Source organism: Pristiophorus japonicus, chromosome 12, assembly GCF_044704955.1.
Source record: "Pristiophorus japonicus isolate sPriJap1 chromosome 12, sPriJap1.hap1, whole genome shotgun sequence".
Lineage (NCBI taxonomy): Eukaryota > Metazoa > Chordata > Chondrichthyes > Pristiophoridae > Pristiophorus > Pristiophorus japonicus.
In genome coordinates, this window is record NC_091988.1 from 71,869,690 (window position 1) to 71,893,950 (window position 24,261).

The 24,261-nt window shown below is 61.6% G+C and overlaps 1 protein-coding gene across 1 annotated transcript in view; it reads right to left on the minus strand.

Annotated features, from left to right (window-relative positions):
- The window catches only part of LOC139276780 (uncharacterized), a 158,503-nt gene that overhangs the window by 92,254 nt on the left and 41,988 nt on the right, over nucleotides 1–24,261 (minus strand). Inside the window, exons 7-8 of the mRNA XM_070894784.1 lie at nucleotides 1,891–1,996; nucleotides 1,057–1,256 (exon numbers count right to left, since the gene is read on the minus strand). Of these exons, the coding sequence (XP_070750885.1) occupies nucleotides 1,057–1,256; nucleotides 1,891–1,996 (306 nt within the window). The remainder of the gene's footprint in view (nucleotides 1–1,056; nucleotides 1,257–1,890; nucleotides 1,997–24,261) is intronic.

The window sequence follows — 24,261 nt, forward strand, 5'->3', positions numbered from 1 at the left end:
CAGTGGGAGCAGACCCACTACAGGTACAGTGGTCAATGGGCAGCCGAGGCACCGCCGATGGCAACCGGCATCAGACCAGCCCAACAGCCCCTGGCCACCAGGGCCAACACCAGAAGCATGAGGCCAATACCCTCCAGCTTCCCTGGCAAACCCTGGGATGACCTGACCCCCATCCCCATTGGTGGACAAGGAGCCCACCCAGTCTTGTGGCCCTGCCCACCACCACCCACATCACAGTGTATACACACCACCCACTGCTGCCGTGGCTACCTCCCCGAGGGATCCCACAACAGTGACACCCACTTGGTTTGTGTGTGAGGGAGGGGAAACGTACGAGGCCAGCCTCAAGCACAGGGGTCACATCTGGCAACCACACAACCCTCACCACAACCTCCCATAGCCCACCACTGATCACCTCCCCTGGTCATGACAACTAGTATATGAAAAATGCTCAGGGGGGAGTATTGTTGTGTAGGCATGCCTGTTCACTGTGTGATGTCTGTAATACTGTCATGCAACATTGAATGTACCCTTGTACTGTTCACACCTTACCGGTACACTAGAGGGTGCTGTTGCTGGAGACCCAGGGGTTGCTTGCACACTGCAGGTAACCCAGTATAAAAAGGAACACACAGCTTGTTGTCAGCACTCAGGAGCTGCTAATAAAGGACTGCAGGTCTGCAGAGTTAAAGCACCATACCCTGCCTCGTGGAGTCATTACTAAAGGTGTCTACATACACCACACTCACGACCCTCAGAGAAGAAATTCCTCCTCATCTCCATCTTAAATGGGCGACCCCTTATTCTGAAACTATGCCCCCTAGTTCTAGATTCCCCCAAGAGGTGAAACATTCTCTCAGCATCTACCCTGTCGAGCCTCCTCAGAATGTTATAGATTTCAATAAGATCACCTCTCATTCTTCTAAACTCCAATGAGTACAGGCCCAACCTTTCCTCATAAGACAACCCCTTCATCTCAGGAATCAAACTCGTGAACTCTCTGAACTGCCTCCAATGGCCAATGCTGTTGACTGTCGGTCAAATCAGATAGCATACCTTTCGCTGAACTATCAGACACAGCATCCATGATGGCGATCATCAGCTTTTTGTGGGGTATCAAGAAGAGGTGGTCCTTGAAGCCAATCAGAATGTCGCCTTGGTTGTTGAGGAAGCATGCAAAGGTGAGTGTATAATCCAGAACAACCTCCGTCAACAGAAAGCCGTACATGTCCCAGATCTTTAGCACATCGTCACCACTGTAACAATCAATAAAAGTAGCGATGCAGGTTAATAAAGCCATTAAATAGAAGCAAACAAAACACTGGGGCTCATTTCTACAGGTATAGAATTGAAAAGCAGAGAAGTTATGTCAAACCTGTATCGAACCTTGGTTAGACCACACTTGGAGCACTGCGTACAGTTCTGGTTGCCATATTACAAAAAGGATATATAGGCACTGGAGAGGGTGCAAGCAAGTTCACAAGGTTGATGCCAGAACTGAGAGGGTATACCCATCAGGAAAGATTGAACTGGCTGGGGCTCTTTTCTCTTGAAAAGAGGCTGAGGAGTGACCTGATAAAGGTCTTTAAAATTATGAAATAGTTTGATAGGGTAGACATAGAGAAGATATTGCCACTTTTGAGGGAGGCCAGAACTAGTGGCCATCAAAATAAGATAGTCACTAAATCCAACAGGGAATTCAGGAGAAACATCCTATCTCTTGATGTGGCTCGGTGTAAAGTTTTGTCAGATTTAGGCGCCTGTGAAATGCTTGGGATGTTTTACTATGTTAAAGTGCTATATAAACACACGGTGTTGCTGCTGCTCTGTATGTCTCAGTGCCTCCCCGGCACTGCCGTACGAATCTCGTGAGCCAATGTCTGCACTCACCTGCAGCTCAGGAAGATGTTCTGCTTGGAGCAAGCGTCAGTAATCACTGACTGGCCCGTCTGATCCATCGCACGTTTCTCCTCCCACTCACTTCTAGCATCTGAATCTAAAGAAACAGAGAGATTGTGACTTTGAAAAAGGAGACAGCCAATGTCAAGCTCAATGAGCAGGAGTGGTCAATGGTTTGGAGTGGTCAGTGGGCTGGAGTGGTGCCGGTGTGGTCAGTGGGCCAGAGTGGTCAGTGGGCTGGAGTGGTGCCGGTGTGGTCAGTGGGCCGGAGTGGTGCCAGTGTGAACAGTGGACCGGAATGGTCAGTGGGCCAAAGTGGTCAGTGGGCTGGTGTGGTCAGTGGGTCGGAGTGGTCAGTTGACCGGAGTGGTCAGTGGGCTGGAGTGGTGTCGGTGTGGTCAGTGGGCCAGAGTGGTGTCAGAGTGGTCAGTGGGCCGGAGTGGTCAGTGGGCTGGAGTGGTGCCGGTGTGGTCAGTGGGCCAGAGTGGTCAGGGGGCAGAAAGGTCAGTGGGCTGGACTGGTGCCAGTGTGATCAATGGGACGGAGTGGTCATTGGGCCGGAGTGGTCAGTGGGCCGGAGTGGTCAGTGGGTCGGAGTGGTGCCGGTATGGTCGGTGGGCTAGAGTGGTCAGTGGGCCGGAGTGGTCATTGGGCCGGAGTGGTCATTGGGCCGGAGTGGTCATTGGGCCGGAGTGGCTCCGGTGTGGTCAGTGGGCTGGAGTGGCCAGTGGGACGGAGTGGTGCCGGAGTGGTCAGTGGGCCGGAGTGGTGAGTGGGCCGGAGTCGTGTCGGTGTGGTCAGTGGGCTGGAGTGGTCAGTGGGCCAAAGTGGTGCCGGTGTGGTCAGTGGGCCGGAGTGGTCAGTGGGCTGGAGTGGTGCCGGTATGGTCGGTGGGCTAGAGTGGTCATTGGGTCAGAGTGGTCATTGGGTCAGAGTGGTGCCGGTGTGGTCAATGGGCTGGAGTGGGCTGGAGAGGTCAGTGGGGCACGAGTGGTCAGTGGGCTGTAGGTGAGTGGGCCGGAGAGATCAGTGGGCCGGAGAGGTCAGTGGGCCAGAGTGGTGCCGGAATGGTCAGTGGGCCAGAGTGGTCAGTGGGCCGGTGTGGTCAGTGGGCCGGTGTGATCAGTGGGCGAGAGTGGTGCCGGAATGGTCAGTGGGCTGGAGTGGTCAGTGGGCAGGAGTGATGCCGGTGTGGTCAGTGGGACAGTGGTGCCGGAATAGTCAGTGGGCCAGAGTGCTGACGGTTAGGTCAGTGGGCCGGAGTGGTTAGTGTGCCAGAGTGGTGCCAGTGTGGTCAGTGGGCCAGAGTGGTCAGTGGGCCAGAGTGGTGCCGGTGTAGTCAGTGGGCCAGAGTGGTCAGTGGGCCAGAGTGGTCAGTGGGCCGGAGTCGTGTCAGTGTGGTCAGTGGGCTGGAGTGGTCAGTGGGCCAAAGTGGTGCCGATGTGGTCAGTGGGCCGGAGTGGTCAGTGGGCCGGAGTGGTGCCGGTATTGTCGGTGGGCCGGAGTGGTCATTGGGTCAGAGTGGTCATTGGGTCAGAGTGGTGCCGGTGTGGTCAGTGGGCTGGAGTGGTCAGTGGGTTGGAGTGGGCTGGAGAGGTCAGTGGGGCACGAGTGGTCAGTGGGCTGTAGGTGAGTGGGCCGGAGAGATCAGTGGGCCGGAGTGGTCAGTGGGCCGGAGTGGTCAGTGGGCCAGAGTGGTGCTGGAATGGTCAGTGGGCCGGTGTGGTCAGTGGGCCGGTGTGGTCAGTGGGCGAGAGTGGTGCCAGTGTGGTCAGTGGGCCAGAGTGGTTAGTGGGCCAGAGTGGTGCCGGTGTGGTCAGTGGGCCAGAGTGGTCAGTGGGCCAGAGTAGTGCCAGTGTGGTCAGTGGGCCAGAGTGGTTAGTGGGCCAGAGTGGTGCCGGTGTGGTCAGTGGGCCAGAGTGGTCAGTGGGCCAGAGTGGTGCCGGAATGATCAGTGGGCCAGAGTGGTCAGTGGGCCAGAGTGGTGCCGGTGTGGTCAGTGGGACATAGTGGTGCCGGAATGGTCAGTGGGCCAGATTGGTCAGTGGGCCAGAGTGTTGCCGGTGTGGTCAGTGGGCAGGAGTGGTCAGTGGGCCAGAGTGGTGCCAGTGTGGTCAATGGGCCGGAGTGGTTAGTGGGCCGGAGTGGTCATTGGGCCGGAGTGATCAGTGGGCCGGAGTGGTGCCGGTGTGGTCAGTGGGCTGAAGTGATGCCGGAGTGGTCAGTGGGCTGGAGCGGCCAGTGGGGCGGAGTGGTGCCGGAGTGGTCAGTGGGCTGGAGTGGGCCAGAGTGGTCAGTGGGCCGGAGTGGTCAGTGGGCCGGAGTGGTAAAGGTATGGTCAGTGGGCCTGAGTGGTCAGTGGGCCAGAGTGGTGCCGGTGTGGTCAGTGGGCCGGAGTGGTTAGTGGGCCGTAGTGGTGCCGGTATGGTCAGTGGGCTAGAGTAGTCAGTGGGCCGGAGTGGTCATTAGGTCAGAGTGGTCATTGGGTCGGAGTGGTCATTGGGTCGGAGTGGTCATTGGGTCGGAGTGGTGCCAGTGTGGTCAGTGGGCTGGATTGGTCAATGGGCTGGAAAGGCGAGTGGGCTGGAGTGGACCGGAGTGGTCATTGGGCCAGAGTGGTCATTGGGACGATTGGTGCCAGTGTGGTCAGTGGGCCAGAGTGGTCAGTGAGCAGGAGTGGTGCCGGTGTGGTCACTGGGCCAGAGTGGTGCCGGTGTGGTCAGTGGGCCACAGTGGTCAGTGTGCTGAAGTGGCCTGTGGGCTGGAGTGGGCCAGTGTAGTCATTGGGCCGGGGTGGTCAGTGGGACGGAGTGGTGCCGGAGAGGTCAGTGGCCCAGAGTGGTCAGTGGGCCAGATTGGTGCCGATATGGTCAGTGGGCCATAGTGGTCATTGGGCTGGAGTGGTCATTGGGCCAGAGTGGTGCCAGTGTGGTCAGTGGGCTGGAGTGGCCAGTGGGCCGGAGTGGTCATTGGGCCGGAGTGGTCATTGGGCTGGAGTGGTCAGTGGGACAGAGTGGTGCCGGTGTGGTCAGTGGGCCGGAGTGGTGCCGGTGTGGTCAGTGGGCCGGAGTGGTCAGTGGGCCGGAGTGGTACCAGTATAGTGGTGGGCTAGAGTGGTCAGTGGGCCGGAGTAATCATTGAGTCAGAGTGGTCATGTGGTCGGAGTGGTGCCGGTGTGGAAAGTGGGCTGGAGTGGTCAGTGAGCAGGAGTGGTGCCGATGTGGTCAGTGGGCCAGAGTGGTCAGTGGGCCAGAGTGGTGCCGGTGTTGTCAGTGGGCCACAGTGGTCAGTGGGCTGGAGTGGTCATTGGGCCAGAGTGGTGCCAGTGTGCCGGAGTGGCCAGTGGGTTGGAGTGGGCCGGAGTGGTCATTGGGCCGGAGTGGTCAGTGGGACAGAGTGGTCAGTGGGACAGAGTGGTCAGTGGGACAGAGTGGTGCCGGTGTGGTCAGTGGGCCAGAGTGGTGCCGGTGTGGTCAGTGGGCCGGAGTGGTGCCGGTGTGGTCAGTGGGCCGGAGTGGTACCAGTATGGTGGTGGGCTAGAATGGTCAGTGGGCCGGAGTAGTCATTGGGTCAGAGTGGTCATGTGGTCGGAATGGTGCCGGTGTGGACAGTGGGCTGGAGTGGTCAGTGGGACGGAGTGGCCAGTGGGCTGGAGTGGGTCGGAGTGGTCATTGAGCTGGAGTGGTCAGTGGGACGGATTGGTGCCGGAGTGGTCAGTGAGCTGGAGTCGTCCCGAGTGGTCAGTGGGCCAGAGAGGTCAGTGGGTCGGAGTGGTGCCGGTGTGGTCAGTGGGCCAGAGTGGTGCCGGTGTGGTCAGTGGGCCGGAGTGGTGCCGGTGTGGTCAGTGGGCCGGAGTGGTACCAGTATGGTGGTGGGCTAGAATGGTCAGTGGGCCGGAGTAGTCATTGGGTCAGAGTGGTCATGTGGTCGGAATGGTGCCGGTGTGGACAGTGGGCTGGAGTGGTCAGTGGGACGGAGTGCCCAGTGGGCTGGAGTGGGTCGGAGTGGTCATTGAGCTGGAGTGGTCAGTGGGACGGATTGGTGCCGGAGTGGTCAGTGAGCTGGAGTCGTCCCGAGTGGTCAGTGGGCCAGAGAGGTCAGTGGGTCGGAGTGGTGCCGGAGTGGTCAGTGAGCCGGAGTGGTCAGTGGGCCGGAGTGGGCTGGATAGGTCAGTGGGCACGAGTGGTCAGTAGGCCGGAGAGATCAGTGGGCCTGGGTGGGCTGGAGCGGTCAGTGGGCCGGAGAGATCAGTGGGCCTGTGTGGGCAGGAGTGGTCAGTGGGCCAGAGTGTGCCGGTGTGGACAGTGGGGCAGAGTGGTCAGTGGGCCAGAGTGATCATTTGGTCGGAGTGGTGCCAGAATGGTCAGTGGGCTGGAGTGATCAGTGGGCCAGAGTGGAAAGTGGGCCGGAGTGGTCATTGGGTCAGAGTGGTCATGTGGTTGGAGTGGTGCCGACATGGACAGTGGGCTGGAGTGGTCAGTGGGCTGGAATGGCCAGTAGGCTGGAGTGGGCCGGATTGGTCATTGGGCTGGAGTGGTCAGTGGGACGGAGTGGTGCCGGAGTGGTCAGTGGGCTGGAGTGGGCCTGAGTGGTCAGTGGGCCGGAGTGGTTAATGGGCCGGAGTGGTCAGTGGGTTGGGTTGGGCAGGAGAGTTCAGTGGGCATGAGTGGTCAGTGGGCCGGAGAGATCAGTGGGCCAGAGTGGTGCCGGAATGGTCAGTGGGCTGGAGTGGTCAGTGGGCCAGAGTGGTCAGTGGGCCAGAGTAGTGCCGGTGTGGTCAGTGGGCCAGAGTGTTCAGTGGGCTCGTGTGGTCAGTGGGCCAGAGTGGTGCCGGTCATGGTCAGTGGGCGGAAAGGTCAGTGGGCTGGACTGGTTTCAGTGTGATCAATGGGCCGGAGTGGTTAGTGGGCCGAGTGGTCATTGGGCCGGAGTAGCGATTGGGCCGGAGTGATGTCGGCGTGGTCAGTGAGCCGGAGTGGTGCTGGTGTGGTCAGTGAGCCAGAGTGGTGCCGGAGTGGTCAGTGGGCCGGAGTGGTCAGTGGGCCAGAGTGGTCAGTGGTCCAGGGTGGTGCCCGAATGGTCAGTGGGCTGGAGTTGTCAGTGGGTCAGAGTGGTCAGTGGGCCGAAGTGATCATTGGGCTGGAGTGGTTTCGGTGTGGACAGTGGGCTGGAGTGGGTCGGAGTGGTCATTGGGCTGGAGTGGTCAGTGGGACGGAGTGATCAGTGGGACAGAGTGATCAGTGGGACAGAGTGGTCAGTGGGCCAGAGTTGTTCCGGTGTGGTCAGCAGGCCGGAGTTGTCAGTGGGCCATAGTGGTCAGTGGGCTGTAGTGGGCCGTTGTGGTCATTGGGCCAGGCTATGAGTGGGACGGCGTGGAGCCGGAGTGGTCAGTGGGCCGGAGTGGTACCAGTATGGTGGTGGGCTAGAGTGGTCAGTGGGCCGGAGTAGTCATTGGGTCAGAGTGGTCATGTGGTCAGAGTGGTGCCGGTGTGGACAGTGGTCTGGAGTGGTCAGTGGGATGGAGTGGCCAGTGGGCTGGAGTGGGCCGGAGTGGTCATTGGGCTGGAGTGGTCAGTGGGAAAGAGTGGTGCCGGAGTGGTCAGTGAGCTGGAGTCGGCCTGAGTGGTTAGTGGGCCAGAGTGGTCAGTGGGTCGGAGTGGAGCCGGAGTGGTCAGTGGGCCGGAGTGGCCAGTGGGCCAGAGTCTGCCGGTGTGGCCAGTGGGGCAGAGTGGTCAGTGGGCCAGAGTGGACATTGGACCAGAGTGGTGCCAGTGTGGTCAGTGGGCCAGAGTGGTTAGTGGGCCAGAGTGGTGCCGGTGTGGTCAGTGGGCCAGAGTGGTCAGTGGGCCAGAGTGGTGCCGGAATGATCAGTGGGCCAGAGTGGTCAGTGGCCCAGAGTGGTGCCGGTGTGGTCAGTGGGCCAGAGTGGTGCCAGAATGGTCAGTGGGCTGGAGTGGTCAGTGGGCCAGAGTGATGCCGGTGTGGTCAGTGGGACATAGTGGTGCCGGAATGGTCAGTGGGCCAGATTGGTCAGTGGGCCAGAGTGGTGCCAGTGTGTTCAGTGGACTGAAGTGATGCCGGAGTGGTCAGTGGGCAGGAGTGGTCAGTGGGCCAGAGTGGTGCCAGTGTGGTCAATGGGCCGGAGTGGTTAGTGGGCCGGAGTGGTCATTGGGCCGGAGTGATCAGTGGGCCGGAGTGGTGCCGGTGTGGTCAGTGGACTGAAGTGATGCCGGAGTGGTCAGTGGGCTGGAGCGGCCAGTGGGGCGGAGTGGTGCTGGAGTGGTCAGTGGGCTGGAGTAGGCCAGAGTGGTCAGTGGGCTGGAGTGGTCAGTGGGCCGGAGTGGTAACGGTGTGGTCAGTGGGCCTGAGTGGTCAGTGGGCCAGAGTGGTGCCGGTGTGGTCAGTGGGCCGGAGTGGTTAGTGGGCCGTAGTGGTGCCGGTATGGTCAGTGGGCTAGAGTAGTCAGTGGGCCGGAGTGGTCATTGGGTTAGAGTGGTCATTGGGTCGGAGTGGTCATTGGGTCGGAGTGGTGCCAGTGTGGTCAGTGGGCTGGATTGGTCAATGGGCTGGAAAGGCGAGTGGGCTGGAGTGGACCGGAGTGGTCATTGGGCTGGAGTGGTCAGTGGGTCCGAGTGGTGTCGGAGTGGTCAGTGGGCTGGAGTGTGCCAGAGAGGTCAGTGGGCACGAGTGGTCAGTGGGCTAGAGAGGTCAGTAGGCCAGTGAGATAAGTGGGCCTGGATGGGCTAGAGTGGACAGTGGGCCGGAGTGGTCAGTGGGCCAGAGTGTGTCTATGTGGTCAGTGGGACGGAGTGGTCATTGGGCCGGAGTGGTGCCGGTGTGGTCAGTGGGCCAGAGTGGTCAGTGAGCAGGAGTGGTGCCGGTGTGGTCAGTGGGCCAGAGTGGTCAGTGGGCCAGAGTGGTGCCGGTGTGGTCAGTGGGCCAGAGTGGTCAGTGGGCTGGAGTGGCCTGTGGGCTGGAGTGGGCCGGTGTGGTCATTGGGCCGGGGTTGTCAGTGGGACGGAGTAGTGCCAGAGTGGTCAGTGGGCCAGAGTGGTCAGTGGGCCAGAGTGGTGCCGATTTGGTCAGTGGGCCATAGTGGTCATTGGGCTGGAGTGGTCATTGGGCCAGAGTGGTGCCAGTGTGGTCAGTGGGCCGGATTGGCCAGTGGGCCGGACTGGCCAGTGGGCTGGAGTGGGCCGGAGTGGGACGGAGTGGTCATTGGGCCAGAGTGGTCAGTGGGACAGAGTGGTCATTGGGACGGATTGGTGCCAGTGTGGTCAGTGGGCCAGAGTGGTCAGTGAGCAGGAGTGGTGCCGGTGTGGTCAGTGGGCCAGAGTGGTGCCAGAATGGTCAGTGGGCTGGAGTGGTTAGTGGGCCAGAGTGATGCCGGTGTGGTCAGTGGGACATAGTGGTGCCGGAATGGTCAGTGGGCCAGAGTGCTGCCGGTGTGGTCAGTGGGCCGGAGTGATCAGTGGGCCAGAGTGGTGCCAGTGTGGTCAATGGGCCGAAGTGGTTAGTGGACTGGAGTGGTCATTGGGCTGGAGTGGTCAGTGGTCCGGAGTGGTCAGTGGGCCGGAGTGGTGCCGGTGTGGTCAGTGGGCTGAAGTGATGCCGGAGTGGTCAGTGGGCTGGAGCGGCCAGTGGGGCGGAGTGGTGCCAGAGTGGTCAGTGGGCTGGAGTGGGCCAGAGTGGTCAGTGGGCAGGAGTGGGCCAGAGTGGTCAGTGGGCCGGAGTGGTAACGGTGTGGTCAGTGAGCCTGAGTGGTCAGTGGGCCGGAGTGGTGCCGGTGTGGTCAGTGGGCCAGAGTGGTCAGTGGGCCGTAGTGGTGCCGGTATGGTCAGTGGGCCGGAGTGGTCATTGGGTCAGAGTGGTCATTGGGTCGGAGTGGTCATTGGGTCGGAGTGGTCATTGGGTCGGAGTGGTCATTGGGTCGGAGTGGTGCCAGTGTGGTCAGTGGGCTGGATTGGTCAATGGGCTGGAAAGGCGAGTGGGCTGGAGTGGACCGGAATGGTCATTGGGCTGGAGTGGTCACCCGTGGGTCGGAGTGGTGTCGGAGTGGTCAGTGGGCTGGAGTGTTCCAGAGAGGTCAGTGGGCACGAGTGGTCAGTGGGCTAGAGAGGTCAGTGGGCCGGTGAGATAAGTGGGCCTGGATTGGCTAGAGTGGATAGTGGGCCGGAGTGGTCAGTGGGCCAGAGTGTGTCTGTGTGGTCAGTGTGCCGGAGTGGTCATTGGGCCAGAGTGGTGCCAGTGTGGTCAGTGGGCCAGAGTGGTCAGTGAGCAGGAGTAGTGCCGGTGTGGTCAGTGGGCCAGAGTGGTCAGTGGGCCAGAGTGGTCAGTGGGCCAGAGTAGTGCCGGTGTGGTCAGTGGGCCACAGTGGTCAGTGGGCTGGAGTGGTCCGGTGTGGTCATTGGGCCGGGGTGGTCAGTGAGACGGAGTGGTGCCGGAGTGGTCAGTGGGACAGAGTGGTCAGTAGGCCAGAGTGGTGCCGATATGGTCAGTGGGCCATAGTGGTCATTGGGCTGGAGTGGTCATTGGGCCAGAGTAGTGCCAGTTTGGTCAGTGGGCCGGATTGGCCAGTGGGCCGGAGTGGCCAGTGGGCTGGAGTGGGCCGGAGTGGTCATTGGGCCAGAGTGGTCATTGGGACGATTGGTGCCAGTGTGGTCAGTGGGCCAGAGTGGTCAGTGAGCAGGAGTGGTGCCGGTGTGGTCACTGGGCCAGAGTGGTGCCGGTGTGGTCAGTGGGCCACAGTGGTCAGTGTGCTGAAGTGGCCTGTGGGCTGGAGTAGGCCAGTGTAGTCATTGGGCCGGGGTGGTCAGTGGGACGGAGTGGTGCCGGAGAGGTCAGTGGCCCAGAGTGGTCAGTGGGCCAGATTGGTGCCGATATGGTCAGTGGGCCAGAGTGGTCATTGGGCTGGAGTGGTCATTGGGCCAGAGTGGTGCCAGTGTGGTCAGTGGGCCGGAGTGGCCAGTGGGCCGGAGTGGTCATTGGGCCGGAGTGGTCATTGGGCCGGAGTGGTCATTGGGCTGGAGTGGTCATTGGGCTGGAGTGGTCAGTGGGACAGAGTGGTGCCGGTGTGGTAAGTGGGCCGGAGTGGTGCCGGTGTGATCAGTGGGCCGGAGTGGTCAGTGGGCCGGAGTGGTACCAGTATGGTGGTGGGCTAGAGTGGTCAGTGGGCCGGAGTAATCATTGAGTCAGAGTGGTCATGTGGTCGGAGTGGTGCCGGTGTGGAAAGTGGGCTGGAGTGGTCAGTGAGCAGGAGTGGTGTCGATGTGGTCAGTGGCCCAGAGTGGTCAGTGGGCCAGAGTGGTGCCGGTGTTGTCAGTGGGCCACAGTGGTCAGTGGGCTGGAGTGGTCATTGGGCCGGAGTGGTGCCAGTGTGCCGGAGTGGCCAGTGGGTTGGAGTGGGCCGGAGTGGTCATTGGGCCGGAGTGGTCAGTGGGACAGAGTGGTCAGTGGGACAGAGTGGTGCCGGTGTGGTCAGTGGGCCAGAGTGGTGCCGGTGTGGTCAGTGGGCCGGAGTGGTGCCGGTGTGGTCAGTGGGCCGGAGTGGTACCAGTATGGTGGTGGGCTAGAATGGTCAGTGGGCCGGAGTAGTCATTGGGTCAGAGTGGTCATGTGGTCGGAATGGTGCCGGTGTGGACAGTGGGCTGGAGTGGTCAGTGGGACGGAGTGGCCAGTGGGCTGGAGTGGGTCGGAGTGGTCATTGAGCTGGAGTGGTCAGTGGGACGGATTGGTGCCGGAGTGGTCAGTGAGCTGGAGTCGTCCCGAGTGGTCAGTGGGCCAGAGAGGTCAGTGGGTCGGAGTGGTGCCGGAGTGGTCAGTGAGCCGGAGTGGTCAGTGGGCCGGAGTGGTTTAGTGGGCTGGAGTGGGCTGGATAGGTCAGTGGGCATGAGTGGTCAGTAGGCCGGAGAGATCAGTGGGCCTGGGTGGGCTGGAGCGGTCAGTGGGCCGGAGAGATCAGTGGGCCTGTGTGGGCAGGAGTGGTCAGTGGGCCGGAGTGTGCCGGTGTGGACAGTGGGGCAGAGTGGTCAGTGGGCCAGAGTGGTCATTTGGTCGGAGTGGTGCCAGAATGGTCAGTGGGCTGGAGTGGTCAGTGGGCCAGAGTGGAAAGTGGGCCGGAGTGGTCATTGGGTCAGAGTGGTCATGTGGTTGGAGTGGTGCCGACATGGACAGTGGGCTGGAGTGGTCAGTGGGCTGGAATGGCCAGTAGGCTGGAGTGGGCCGGAGTGGTCATTGGGCTGGAGTGGTCAGTGGGACGGAGTGGTGCCGGAGTGGTCAGTGGGCTGGAGTGGGCCTGAGTGGTCAGTGGGCCGGAGTTGTTAATGGGCCGGAGTGGTCAGTGGGTTGGGTTGGGCAGGAGAGTTCAGTGGGCATGAGTGGTCAGTGGGCTGGATAGGTTAGTGGGCCGGAGAGATCAGTGGGCCTGGGTGGGCTGGAGTGGTCAGTGGGTCGGAGTGGTCAGTGGGATGGTGTGGTCAGTGAGCCAGAGTGGTGCCGGAGTGGTCAGTGGGCCGGAGTGGTCAGTGGGCCAGAGTGGTCAGTGGTCCAGGGTGGTGCCCGAATGGTCAGTGGGCTGGAGTGGTCAGTGGGCCAGAGTGGTTCCAGAATGGTCAGTGGGCTGGAGTGGTCAGTGGGCCAGAGTGGTCAGTGGGCCAGAGTGGTGCCGGTGTGGTCAGTGGGCCAGAGTGTTCAGTGTGCTCGTGTGGTCAGTGGGCCAGAGTGGTGCCGGTCATGGTCAGTGGGCGGAAAGGTCAGTGGGCTGGACTGGTTTCAGTGTGATCAATGGGCCGGAGTGGTTAGTGGGCCGAGTGGTCATTGGGCCGGAGTAGCGATTGGGCCGGAGTGATGTCGGCGTGGTCAGTGAGCCGGAGTGGTGCTGGTGTGGTCAGTGAGCCAGAGTGGTGCCGGAGTGGTCAGTGGGCCGGAGTGGTCAGTGGGCCAGAGTGGTCAGTGGTCCAGGGTGGTGCCCGAATGGTCAGTGGGCTGGAGTGGTCAGTGGGCCAGAGTGGTGCAGGAATGGCCAGTGGGCTGGAGTGGTCAGTGGGTCAGAGTGGTCAGTGGGCCGAAGTGATCATTGGGCTGGAGTGGTTTCGGTGTGGACAGTGGGCTGGAGTGGGTCGGAGTGGTCATTGGGCTGGAGTGGTCAGTGGGACGGAGTGATCAGTGGGACAGAGTGATCAGTGGGACAGAGTGGTCAGTGGGCCAGAGTTGTTCTGGTGTGGTCAGCAGGCCGGAGTTGTCAGTGGGCCATAGTGGTCAGTGGGCTGTAGTGGGCCGTTGTGGTCATTGGGCCAGGCTATGAGTGGGACGGCGTGGAGCCGGAGTGGTCAGTGGGCCGGAGTGGTACCAGTATGGTGGTGGGCTAGAGTGGTCAGTGGGCCGGAGTAGTCATTGGGTCAGAGTGGTCATGTGGTCAGAGTGGTGCCGGAGTGGTCAGTGAGCCGGAGTGGTCAGTGGGCCGGAGTGGTTTAGTGGGCTGGAGTGGGCTGGATAGGTCAGTGGGCACGAGTGGTCAGTAGGCCGGAGAGATCAGTGGGCCTGGGTGGGCTGGAGCGGTCAGTGGGCCGGAGAGATCAGTGGGCCTGTGTGGGCAGGAGTGGTCAGTGGGCCGGAGTGTGCCGGTGTGGACAGTGGGGCAGAGTGGTCAGTGGGCCAGAGTGGTCATTTGGTCGGAGTGGTGCCAGAATGGTCAGTGGGCTGGAGTGGTCAGTGGGCTGGAATGGCCAGTAGGCTTGAGTGGGCCGGAGTGGTCATTGGGCTGGAGTGGTCAGTGGGACGGAGTGGTGCCGGAGTGGTCAGTGGGCTGGAGTGGGCCTGAGTGGTCAGTGGGCCGGAGTTGTTAATGGGCCGGAGTGGTCAGTGGGTTGGGTTGAGCAGGAGAGTTCAGTGGGCATGCGTGGTCAGTGGGCTGGAGAGGTTAGTGGGCCGGAGAGATCAGTGGGCCTGGGTGGGCTGGGGTGGTCAGTGGGTCGGAGTGGTCAGTGGGATGGTATGGTCAGTGAGCCAGAGTGGTGCCGGAGTGGTCAGTGGGCCGGAGTGGTCAGTGGGCCAGAGTGGTCAGTGGTCCAGGGTGGTGCCCGAATGGTCAGTGGGCTGGAGTGGTCAGTGGGCCAGAGTGGTGCCGGAATGGTCAGTGGGCTGGAGTGGTCAGTGGGCCAGAGTGGTCAGTGGGCCAGAGTGGTGCCGGTGTGGTCAGTGGGCCAGAGTGTTCAGTGTGCTCGTGTGGTCAGTGGGCCAGAGTGGTGCCGGTCATGGTCAGTGGGCGGAAAGGTCAGTGGGCTGGACTGGTTTCAGTGTGATCAATGGGCCGGAGTGGTTAGTGGACCGAGTGGTCATTGGGCCGGAGTAGCGATTGGGCCGGAGTGATGTCGGCGTGGTCAGTGAGCCGGAGTGGTGCTGGTGTGGTCAGTGAGCCAGAGTGGTGCCGGAGTGGTCAGTGGGCCGGAGTGGTCAGTGGGCCAGAGTGGTCAGTGGTCCAGGGTGGTGCCCGAATGGTCAGTGGGCTGGAGTGGTCAGTGGGCCAGAGTGGTGCAGGAATGGTCAGTGGGCTGGAGTGGTCAGTGGGTCAGAGTGGTCAGTGGGCCGAAGTGATCATTGGGCTGGAGTGGTTTTGGTGTGGACAGTGGGCTGGAGTGGGTCGGAGTGGTCATTGGGCTGGAGTGGTCAGTGGGACGGAGTGATCAGTGGGACAGAGTGATCAGTGGGACAGAGTGGTCAGTGGGCCAGAGTTGTTCCGGTGTGGTCAGCAGGCCGGAGTTGTCAGTGGGCCATAGTGGTCAGTGGGCTGTAGTGGGCCGTTGTGGTCATTGGGCCAGGCTATGAGTGGGACGGCGTGGAGCCGGAGTGGTCAGTGGGCCGGAGTGGTACCAGTATGGTGGTGGGCTAGAGTGGTCAGTGGGCCGGAGTAGTCATTGGGTCAGAGTGGTCATGTGGTCAGAGTGGTGCCGGAGTGGTCAGTGAGCCGGAGTGGTCAGTGGGCCGGAGTGGTTTAGTGGGCTGGAGTGGGCTGGATAGGTCAGTGGGCACGAGTGGTCAGTAGGCCGGAGAGATCAGTGGGCCTGGGTGGGCTGGAGCGGTCAGTGGGTCGGAGAGATCAGTGGGCCTGTGTGGGCAGGAGTGGTCAGTGGGCCGGAGTGTGCCGGTGTGGACAGTGGGGCAGAGTGGTCAGTGGGCCAGAGTGGTCATTTGGTCGGAGTGGTGCCAGAATGGTCAGTGGGCTGGAGTGGTCAGTGGGCCAGAGTGGAAAGTGGGCCGGAGTGGTCATTGGGTCAGAGTGGTCATGTGGTTGGAGTGGTGCCGACATGGACAGTGGGCTGGAGTGGTCAGTGGGCTGGAATGGCCAGTAGGCTGGAGTGGGCCGGAGTGGTCATTGGGCTGGAGTGGTCAGTGGGACGGAGTGGTGCCGGAGTGGTCAGTGGGCTGGAGTGGGCCTGAGTGGTCAGTGGGCCGGAGTTGTTAATGGGCCGGAGTGGTCAGTGGGTTGGGTTGGGCAGGAGAGTTCAGTGGGCATGAGTGGTCAGTGGGCTGGAGAGGTTAGTGGGCCGGAGAGATCAGTGGGCCTGGGTGGGCTGGGGTGGTCAGTGGGTCGGAGTGGTCAGTGGGATGGTATGGTCAGTGAGCCAGAGTGGTGCCGGAGTGGTCAGTGGGCCGGAGTGGTCAGTGGGCCAGAGTGGTCAGTGGTCCAGGGTGGTGCCCGAATGGTCAGTGGGCTGGAGTGGTCAGTGGGCCAGAGTGGTGCCGGAATGGTCAGTGGGCTGGAGTGGTCAGTGGGCCAGAGTGGTGCCGGTGTGGTCAGTGGGCCAGAGTGTTCAGTGTGCTCATGTGGTCAGTGGGCCAGAGTGGTGCCGGTCATGGTCAGTGGGCGGAAAGGTCAGTGGGCTGGACTGGTTTCAGTGTGATCAATGGGCCGGAGTGGTTAGTGGGCCGAGTGGTCATTGGGCCGGAGTAGCGATTGGGCCGGAGTGATGTCGGCGTGGTCAGTGAGCCGGAGTGGTGCTGGTGTGGTCAGTGAGCCAGAGTGGTGCCGGAGTGGTCAGTGGGCCGGAGTGGTCAGTGGGCCAGAGTGGTCAGTGGTCCAGGGTGGTGCCCGAATGGTCAGTGGGCTGGAGTGGTCAGTGGGCCAGAGTGGTGCAGGAATGGTCAGTGGGCTGGAGTGGTCAGTGGGTCAGAGTGGTCAGTGGGCCGAAGTGATCATTGGGCTGGAGTGGTTTCGGTGTGGACAGTGGGCTGGAGTGGGTCGGAGTGGTCATTGGGCTGGAGTGGTCAGTGGGACGGAGTGATCAGTGGGACAGAGTGATCAGTGGGACAGAGTGGTCAGTGGGCCAGAGTTGTTCCGGTGTGGTCAGCAGGCCGGAGTTGTCAGTGGGCCATAGTGGTCAGTGGGCTGTAGTGGGCCGTTGTGGTCATTGGGCCAGGCTATGAGTGGGACGGCGTGGAGCCGGAGTGGTACCAGTATGGTGGTGGGCTAGAGTGGTCAGTGGGCCGGAGTAGTCATTGGGTCAGAGTGGTCATGTGGTCAGAGTGGTGCCGGTGTGGACAGTGGTCTGGAGTGGTCAGTGGGATGGAGTGGCCAGTGGGCTGGAGTGGGCCGGAGTGGTCATTGGGCTGGAGTGGTCAATGGGACAGAGTGGTGCCGGAGTGGTCAGTGAGCTGGAGTCGGCCTGAGTGGTTAGTGGGCCAGAGTGGTCAGTTGGTCGGAGTGGAGCCGGAGTGGTCAGTGGGCCGGAGTGGCCAGTGGGCCAGAGTCTGCCGGTGTGGCCAGTGGGGCAGAGTGGTCAGTGGGCCAGAGTGGACATTGGACCAGAGTGGTGCCAGTGTGGTCATTGGGTCAGAGTGGTCATTGGGTCAGAGTGGTCATTGGGTCGGAGTGGTCATTGGGTCGGAGTGGTGCCGGTGTGGAAAGTGGGCTGGAGTGGTCTGTCGGCTGGAATGGCCAGTGTGCCGGAGTGGTCAGTGGGCTAGAGTGGGCCGGAGTGGTCAGTGGGCCGGAGTGGTCAGTGGGCCGGAGTGGTCAGTGGGCTGGGTTGGGCCGGAGAGGTCAGTGGGCATGAGTGGTCAGTGGGCTGGAGAGGTTAGTGGGCCGGTGTGGTCAGTGGGCCAGAGTGGTGCCGGAGTGGTCAGTGGGCCAGAGTGGTGTCTGAATGATCAGTGGGCTGTAGTGGTCAGTGGGCCAGTGGTCAGTGGGCCAGAGTAGTGCCAGAATGGTCAGTGGGCCGGAGTGGTCAGTGGGCCAGAGTGATGCCGGTGTGGTCAGTGGGCCAGAGTGGTCAGTGGGCCCGTGTGGTCAGTGGGCCCGTGTGGTCAGTGGGCCAGAATGGTGCCGGTGTGGTCAGTGGGCGGAAAGGTCAGTGGGCTGGACTGGTTCCAGTGTGGTCAATGGGCCGTTGTGGTTATTGGGCCGGAGTAGTCATTGGGCCGAAGTGGTGTCGGTGTGGTCAGTGGGCCGGAGTGGTGCCGGTGTGGTCAGTGGGCCGGAGTGGTGCCGGTATGGTCGGTGGGTTAGAGTGGTCAGTGGGCCGGAGTGGTCATTGGGCTGGAGTGGTGCCGCTGTGGACAGTGGGTTGGAGTGGTCAATGGGATGGAGTGGCCAGTGGGCTGGAGTGGTCAGTGGGATGGAGTGGTGCCGGAGTGATCTGTGGGCCAGAATGGTCAATGAGCCGGAGTGGTGCCGGTGTGATCAGCAGGCCGGAGTTGTCAGTGGACCATAGTGGTCAGTGGGCTGTAGTGGGCCGTTGTGGTCATTGGGCCGGGGTTGTCAGTGGGACGGCATGGTGCTGGAGTGGTCATTGGGCTGGAGTGGTGCCGATGTGGACAGTGGGTTGGAGTGGTCATTGGGCCATAGTGGTGCCAGTATGGTCAGTGGGCCGGAGTGGTCAGTGGGTTGGAGTGGCCAGTGGGCTGGAGTGGGCCGGAGTGGTCATTGGGCCGGAGTGGTCAGTGGGACGGAGTGGTGCCGGAGTGGTCAGTGGGCTAGAGTGGGCCTGAGTGGTCAGTGGGCCGGAGTGGTGCTGGAGTGGTCAGTGTGCCGGAGTGGTGCCAGAGTGGTCAGTGGGCCGGAGTGGTGCCAGAGTGGTAGTGGGCTGGAGTGAGCCGGAGAGGTCAGTGGGCCGGAGAGATCAGTGGGCCATGGAGATCAGTGGGCCGGAGTGGTCAGTGGGCTGGGTTGGGCTGGAGAGGTCAGTGGGCATGAGTAGTCAGTGGGCTGGAGAGGTTAGTGGGCTGGAGAGATCAGTGGGCCTGGGTGGGCTGGAGTGGTCAGTGGGCCAGAGTGGTCAGTGGGATGGTGTGGTCAGTGGGATGGTGTGGTCAGTGGGCCAGAGTGGTGCCGGAGTGGCCAGTGGACCAGCGTGGTCAGTGGGCCAGAGTGTTGCCTGAATGGTCAGTGGGCCAGAGTGGTCAGTGGGCCAGAGTAGTGCCAGAATGGTCAGTGGGCCAGAGTGGTGCCGGTGTGGTCAGTGGGCTGGAGTGGTCAGTGGGCCCGTGTGGTCAGTGGGCCAGAGCGGTGCCGGTGTGGTCAGTGGGCGGAAAGGTCAGTGGGCTCGACTGGATCCAGTTGGTCAATGGGCCGGTGTGTTTAGTGGGCCGGAGTGGCCATTGGGCCGGAGTGGTGTCGGTGTGGTCAGTGGGCCAGAGTGGTGCCGGTGTGGTCAGTGGGCCGGAGTGGTGCCGATATGGTCGGTGGGCTAGAGTGGTCAGTGGGTCAGAGTGGTCAGTGGGCCAGAGTGGTCATTGGGCTGGAGTGGTGCCGGTGTGGACAGTGGGTTGGAGTGGTCAATGGGCTGGAGTGGCCAGTGGGCTGGAGTGGGTCAGAGTGGTCATTGGGCTGGAGTGTTCAGTGGGATGGAGTGGTGCCGGAGTGATCAGTGGGCCAGAATGGTCAATGAGCCGGATTGGTGCCGGTGTGATCAGCAGGCCGGAGTTGTCAGTGGACCATAGTGGTCAGTAGGCCTGAGTGGTCAGTGGGCTGTAGTGGGCCGTTGTGGTCATTGGGCCGGGGTGGTCAGTGGGACGGCGTGTTGCTGGAGTGGTCATTGGGCTGGAGTGGTGCCGGTGTGGACAGTGGGTTGGAGTGGTCATTGGGCCGGAGTGGTCATTGGGCCATAGTGGTGCCAGTATGGTCAGTGGGCCGGAGTGGTCAGTGGGTTGGAGTGGCCAGTGGGCTGGAGTGGCCAGTGGGCTGGAGTGGGCCGGAGTGGTCATTGGGCCGGAGTGGTCATTGGGCCGGAGTGGTCAGTGGGACAGAGTGGTCAGTGGGCTGGAGTGGGCCGGAGTGGTCATTGGGCCAGAGTGGTCAGTGGGACAGAGTGGTCAGTGGGATGGTGTGGTGCCGGAGTGGTCAGTGGGCTGGAGTGGGCCTGAGTGGTCAGTGGGCCGGAGTGGTCAGTGGTCCGGAGTGGTTCTGGAGTGGTCAGTGGGCCGGAGTGGTGCCAGAGTGGTCAGTGGGCCGGAGTGGTCAGTGGGCTGGAGTGAGCCGGAGAGGTCAGTGGGCCGGAGAGATCAGTGGGCCATGGAGATCAGTGGGCCGGAGTGGTCAGTGGGCTGGGTTGGGCTGGAGAGGTCAGTGGGCATGAGTGGTCAGTGGGCTGGAGAGGTTAGTGGGCCGGAGAGATCAGTGGGCCTGGGTGGGCTGGAGTGGTCAGTGGGCCGGAGTGGTCAGTGGGATGGTGTGGTCAGTGGGATGGTGTGGTGCCGGAGTGGTCAGTGGACCAGAGTGGTCAGTGGGCCAGAGTGGTGCCTGAATGGTCAGTGGGCCAGAGTGGTGCCGGTGTGGTCAGTGAGCTGGAGTGGTCAGTGGGCCCGTGTGGTCAGTGGGCGGAAACGTCAGTGGGCTCGACTGGATCCAGTTGGTCAATGGGCCGGTGTGGTTTGTGGGCCGGAGTGGTCATTGGGCCGGAGTGGTGTCGGTATGGTCAGTGGGCCAGAGTGGTGCCGGTGTGGTCAGTGGGCCGGAGTGGTGCCGGTATAGTCGGTGGGCTAGAGTGGTCAGATGGGTCGGAGTGGTCAGTGGGCCGGAACAGTCATTGGGCTGGAGTGGTGCCGGAGCGGTCATTGGGCTGGAGTGGTCAATGAGCTGGAGTGGCCAGTGGGCTGGACTGGGTCGGAGTGGTCATTGGGCTGGAGTGGTCAGTGGGACGGAGTGGTGCCGGAGTGATCAGTGGGCCAGAATGGTCAGTGAGCCGGAGTAGTGCCGGTGTGGTCAGCAGGCCGTGGTACCAGAGTGGTCATTGGGCCGGAGTGGTGCCAGTATGGTCAGTGGGCTGGAGTGGTCAGTGGGTTGGAGTGGCCAGTGGGCTGGAGTGGGCCGGAGTGGTCATTGGGCCGGAGTGGTCAGTGGGCCGGAGTGGTCAGTGGGCCGGAGTGGTGCCGGAGTGGTCAGTGGGCTGGAGTGGTCAGTGGGCCGGAGTGGTGCCAGAGTGGTCAGTGGGCCAGAGTGGTCAGTTGGCCGGAGTGGTGCCAGAGTGGTAGTGGGCTGGAGTGAGCCGGAGAGGTCAGTGGGCCGGAGAGATCAGTGGGCCATGGAGATCAGTGGGCCGGAGTGGTCAGTGGGCTGGGTTGGGCTGGAGAGGTCAGTGGGCATGGGTGGTCAGTGGGCTGGAGAGGTTAGTGGGCCGGAGAGATCAGTGGGCCTGGGTGGGCTGGAGTGGTCAGTGGGCTGGAGTGGGCAGTGGGATGGTGTGGTCAGTGGGCTGGAGTGGTCAGTGAGCCGGAGAGGTCAGTGGTCTGGAGTTTTCAGAGGACTGGAGTGGTCAGTGGGCCGAAGAGGTCAGTGGGCTGGAGTGGTCAGAGGACTGGAGTGGTCAGTGGGTCGTAGAGGTCAGTGGACTGGAGTGGGCCGGAGAGGTCAGTGGGCTGAAGAGGTCAGAGGACTGGAGTGGTCAGTGCGTCGGAGAGGTCAGTGGACTGGAGTGGGCCGGAGTGGTCAGTGGGCCAGAGAGGTCAGTGGGCCAGAGAGGTCAGTGGGCTGGAGTGGTCAGAGGGCCGAAGAGGTCAGTAGGCTGGAGTGGTCAGTGGGCCGGAGAGGTCAGTTGGCTGGTGTGGGCCGGAGAGGTCAGTGGGTCGGAGTGGTCAGTGGGTTGGAGTAGTCCAGAGTGGTCAGAGAGCTGGAGTGGTCTGGAGTGGTCAGTGGGCTGGAGTGGGCAGTGGGCAGGAGTGGGCCAGAGACGTCAGTGGGCAGGAGTGAGCCGGAGAGGTCAGTGGGCAGGAGCGGGCCGGAGAGGTCAGTGGGCAGGGGTGGGTCGGAGAGGTCAGTGGACTGGAGTGGTCAGTGGGCCGGAGTGGGCAGGTGTGGTCAGTGGGCCGGAGTGGTCAGTGGGCCGGAGTGGTCTTGGTATCCCGCAATCCCAGCCAGAAGCTCTGATTGAAATCCCCTCCCCGCCCCACCCACGCCCCCTTGGAGGGGCCTCGGGTAGCAGGCCGGAAAGTCCATGGGACATCCAATTAGCAATGAGAGTGTCAGATCACACCTCCTCCCCACACTTCCGCCATTATGTAGTTATGTAAAACCTAGGAACAGTTGAGTTCCAAAGCGACTTGGGGGTACATCGATCATTAAAATATTATGAACAGGTACAGAAAATAATCAAAAAAGCTAATGGAATGCTGGGCTATATCTAGAGGACTAGAATACAAGGGGGTAGAAAGCCCTGATTAGACCACACCTGGAGCACTGGGAGCAGTTGTGGGCACCACACTTTAGGAAGGATATATTGGCCTTGGAGGGAGTGCAGCGTAGGTTCACCAGAATTACACCCAAAATCCAAGGGTTAAGTTGCGAGGATAGATTACACAAATGAGGTATTCCCCAGAAATTAGAAGGTTAGGGGGTGATTTGATTGAAGTTTTCATGATACTAAGGGGAACTGATGGGCTAGATAGAGAGAAACTATTTCCGCTGGTTGGGGACTCTGGGACTAGGGGGCATAGTCTAAACATTAGAGCCAGACCTTTCACTAGTGAAATTAGGAAACACTTCTACACACAAAGGCAGGTAGGACTTTGGAACGCTCTTCCACAAATGTCAATTGATGCTAGGTCAATTGTTAATTTTAAATCTGAGATAGATAGATTTCTGTTAACCAAAGGTATTAACGGATATGGGCAAAGGCGGGTACATGGAGTTAGGTCACAAGTCAGACATGATCGCATTAAGTGGCGGAAATGGGTTAAACTACAAGGGGGGGTTGAGGGATGAGGTGCATTGTCTAACTGTGGTGTCAGTGAGCGGAGACGGTGTGTCGGTGAGCGGGGACCGTGTGACGGTGTGCGGGGACGATGACGGTGAGCGGGGACGATGACAGTGAGCGGGGACGATGTGTCAGTGAGCGGGGACGATGTGTCGGTGAGTGGGGACGGTGAGCGGGGATGGTGAGCGGGGACGGTGTGTCGGTGAGCAGGAAGGTGAGCGGGGACGGTGTGAAGGTGAGGCGGGACGGTGAGCGGGGACGGTGTGACGGTGCGCGGGGACGGTGATGGCGAGTGGGGATGGTGACGGTGAGTGGGGACAGTGTGTCGGTGAGCGAGGACGGCGTGACGCTGAGCAGGGATGGTGAGCGGGGACAGTGACGCTGAGTGGGGACAGTGAGCGAGGACGGTGAGGGCGAGTGGGGATGGTGACGGTGAGTGGGGACAGTGTGTCGGTGAGCGAGGACGGCGTGACGCTGAGCAGGGATGGTGAGCGGGGACAGTGACGCTGAGTGGGGACGGTGAGCGAGGATGGTGACGGTGAGCGAGGATGGTGACGGTGAGCGAGGATGGTGACGGTGGGCGAGGATGGTGATGGTGAGCGAGGATGGTGACGGTGAGCGAGGATGGTGACGGTGAGCGAGGATGGTGAACGGGGACAGAGACGGTGAGCAGGGATGGTGATGGTGAGGGGGGACGGTGTGTTGGTGAGCAGGGACAGTGAGCGGGGACGGTGACGGTGTGACGGTGAGCGGGGACGGTGTGACGGTGAGCGGGGATGGTGAGCGGGGACGGTGTGTCGGTGAGCGGGAACGGTGAGTCGGTGAGCGGGGACGGTGAGTGAGGACGGTATGACGGTGAGCGAGGACGGTGAAGGTGACTGTGAGTGGGGACGGTGAGTCGGCAAGTGGGGACGGTGAAAGTGAGTGGTGGCGGTGAGCTGAACGATATGTTAGTGAGCGGGGACGGTGTGACGGTGAGCGGGAACGGTGAGCGGTGATGTTCCGCGGGGACAGTGAGCAGGGACGGTAATGGTGAGTGGGGATGGTGTGTCGGTGAACAGGTACGGTGAGCGGGGACGGTGTGTCGGTGAGCGGGGACGGTGAGCCGGGACGGTGAGTGAGGACGGTGTGATGGTGAGTGGGAACGGTGAGCGGGGACAGTGTGACGGTGAGCGGGAATGGTGTGTCGGTGAGCAGAGATGGTGAGCGGTGACGTCCCGCGGGGACAGCGAGTGGGGACGGTAACGGTGAGCGGGGTCGGTGTGTCGGTGAGCAGGGACGGTGAGTGGGGATGGTGAGCGGGGACAGTATGACGGTGAGCGGGGATGATGTGTCGGTGAGCGGGGACGGTGAGCCAGGACGGTGAGTGAGGACGGTGTGATGGTGAGCGGGGACAGTGTGACGGTGAGCGGGTACGGAGAGTGGGGACGCTGAGCGGGGACGGAGAGTGGGGACGGAGAGTGGGGACGGTGATGGTGAGCGACGATGGTGAGCGGGGACGGTGAGCGAAGATGATGTGACGGTGAGCAGGAACGGTGAGCGGGGACAGTGTGACGGTGAGCGTGGACGGTATGTCGGTGAGCGGGGATGGTGTCGGTGAGCGGGGACGATGAGCGGAGACGGTGACGGTGAGTGGGGACGGTATGGCGGTGAACTGGGATAGTGAGTGGGGACGATGTGACGGTGAGCGGGGACGGTGAGCGGGGACGGTGATGCTGAGCGGGGACGCTGGGTGGCGACAGTGAGCGGGAACGGTGAGCGGGGACGATGACGGTGAGCGGGGACGATGACGGTGAGCGGGGACGTTGACGGTGATTGTGAGCGGGGACGGGGACGGTGATTGTGAGCGGGGATGGTGATTGTGAGCGGGGATGGTGATTGTGAGCGGGGATGGTGATTGTGAGCGGGGATGGTGATTGTGAGCGGGGATGGTGATTGTGAGCGGGGATGGTGATTGTGAGCGGCGGTGGTGACAGTGAGCGGCGGTGGTGATGGTGACGGTGTTTGGGGACGGTGAGCGGAGAGACGGTGTGTCAGTGAGCGGGGATGGTGAGCGGTGACAGTGAGCGGGGTCGGGGAGGGTCAGCGGCGATGGTGACAGTGAGCAGAGATTGTGACGGTGAGCAGAGATGGTGACGGTGAGCAGAGATGGTGACGGTGAGCGGGAATGATGAGCAGG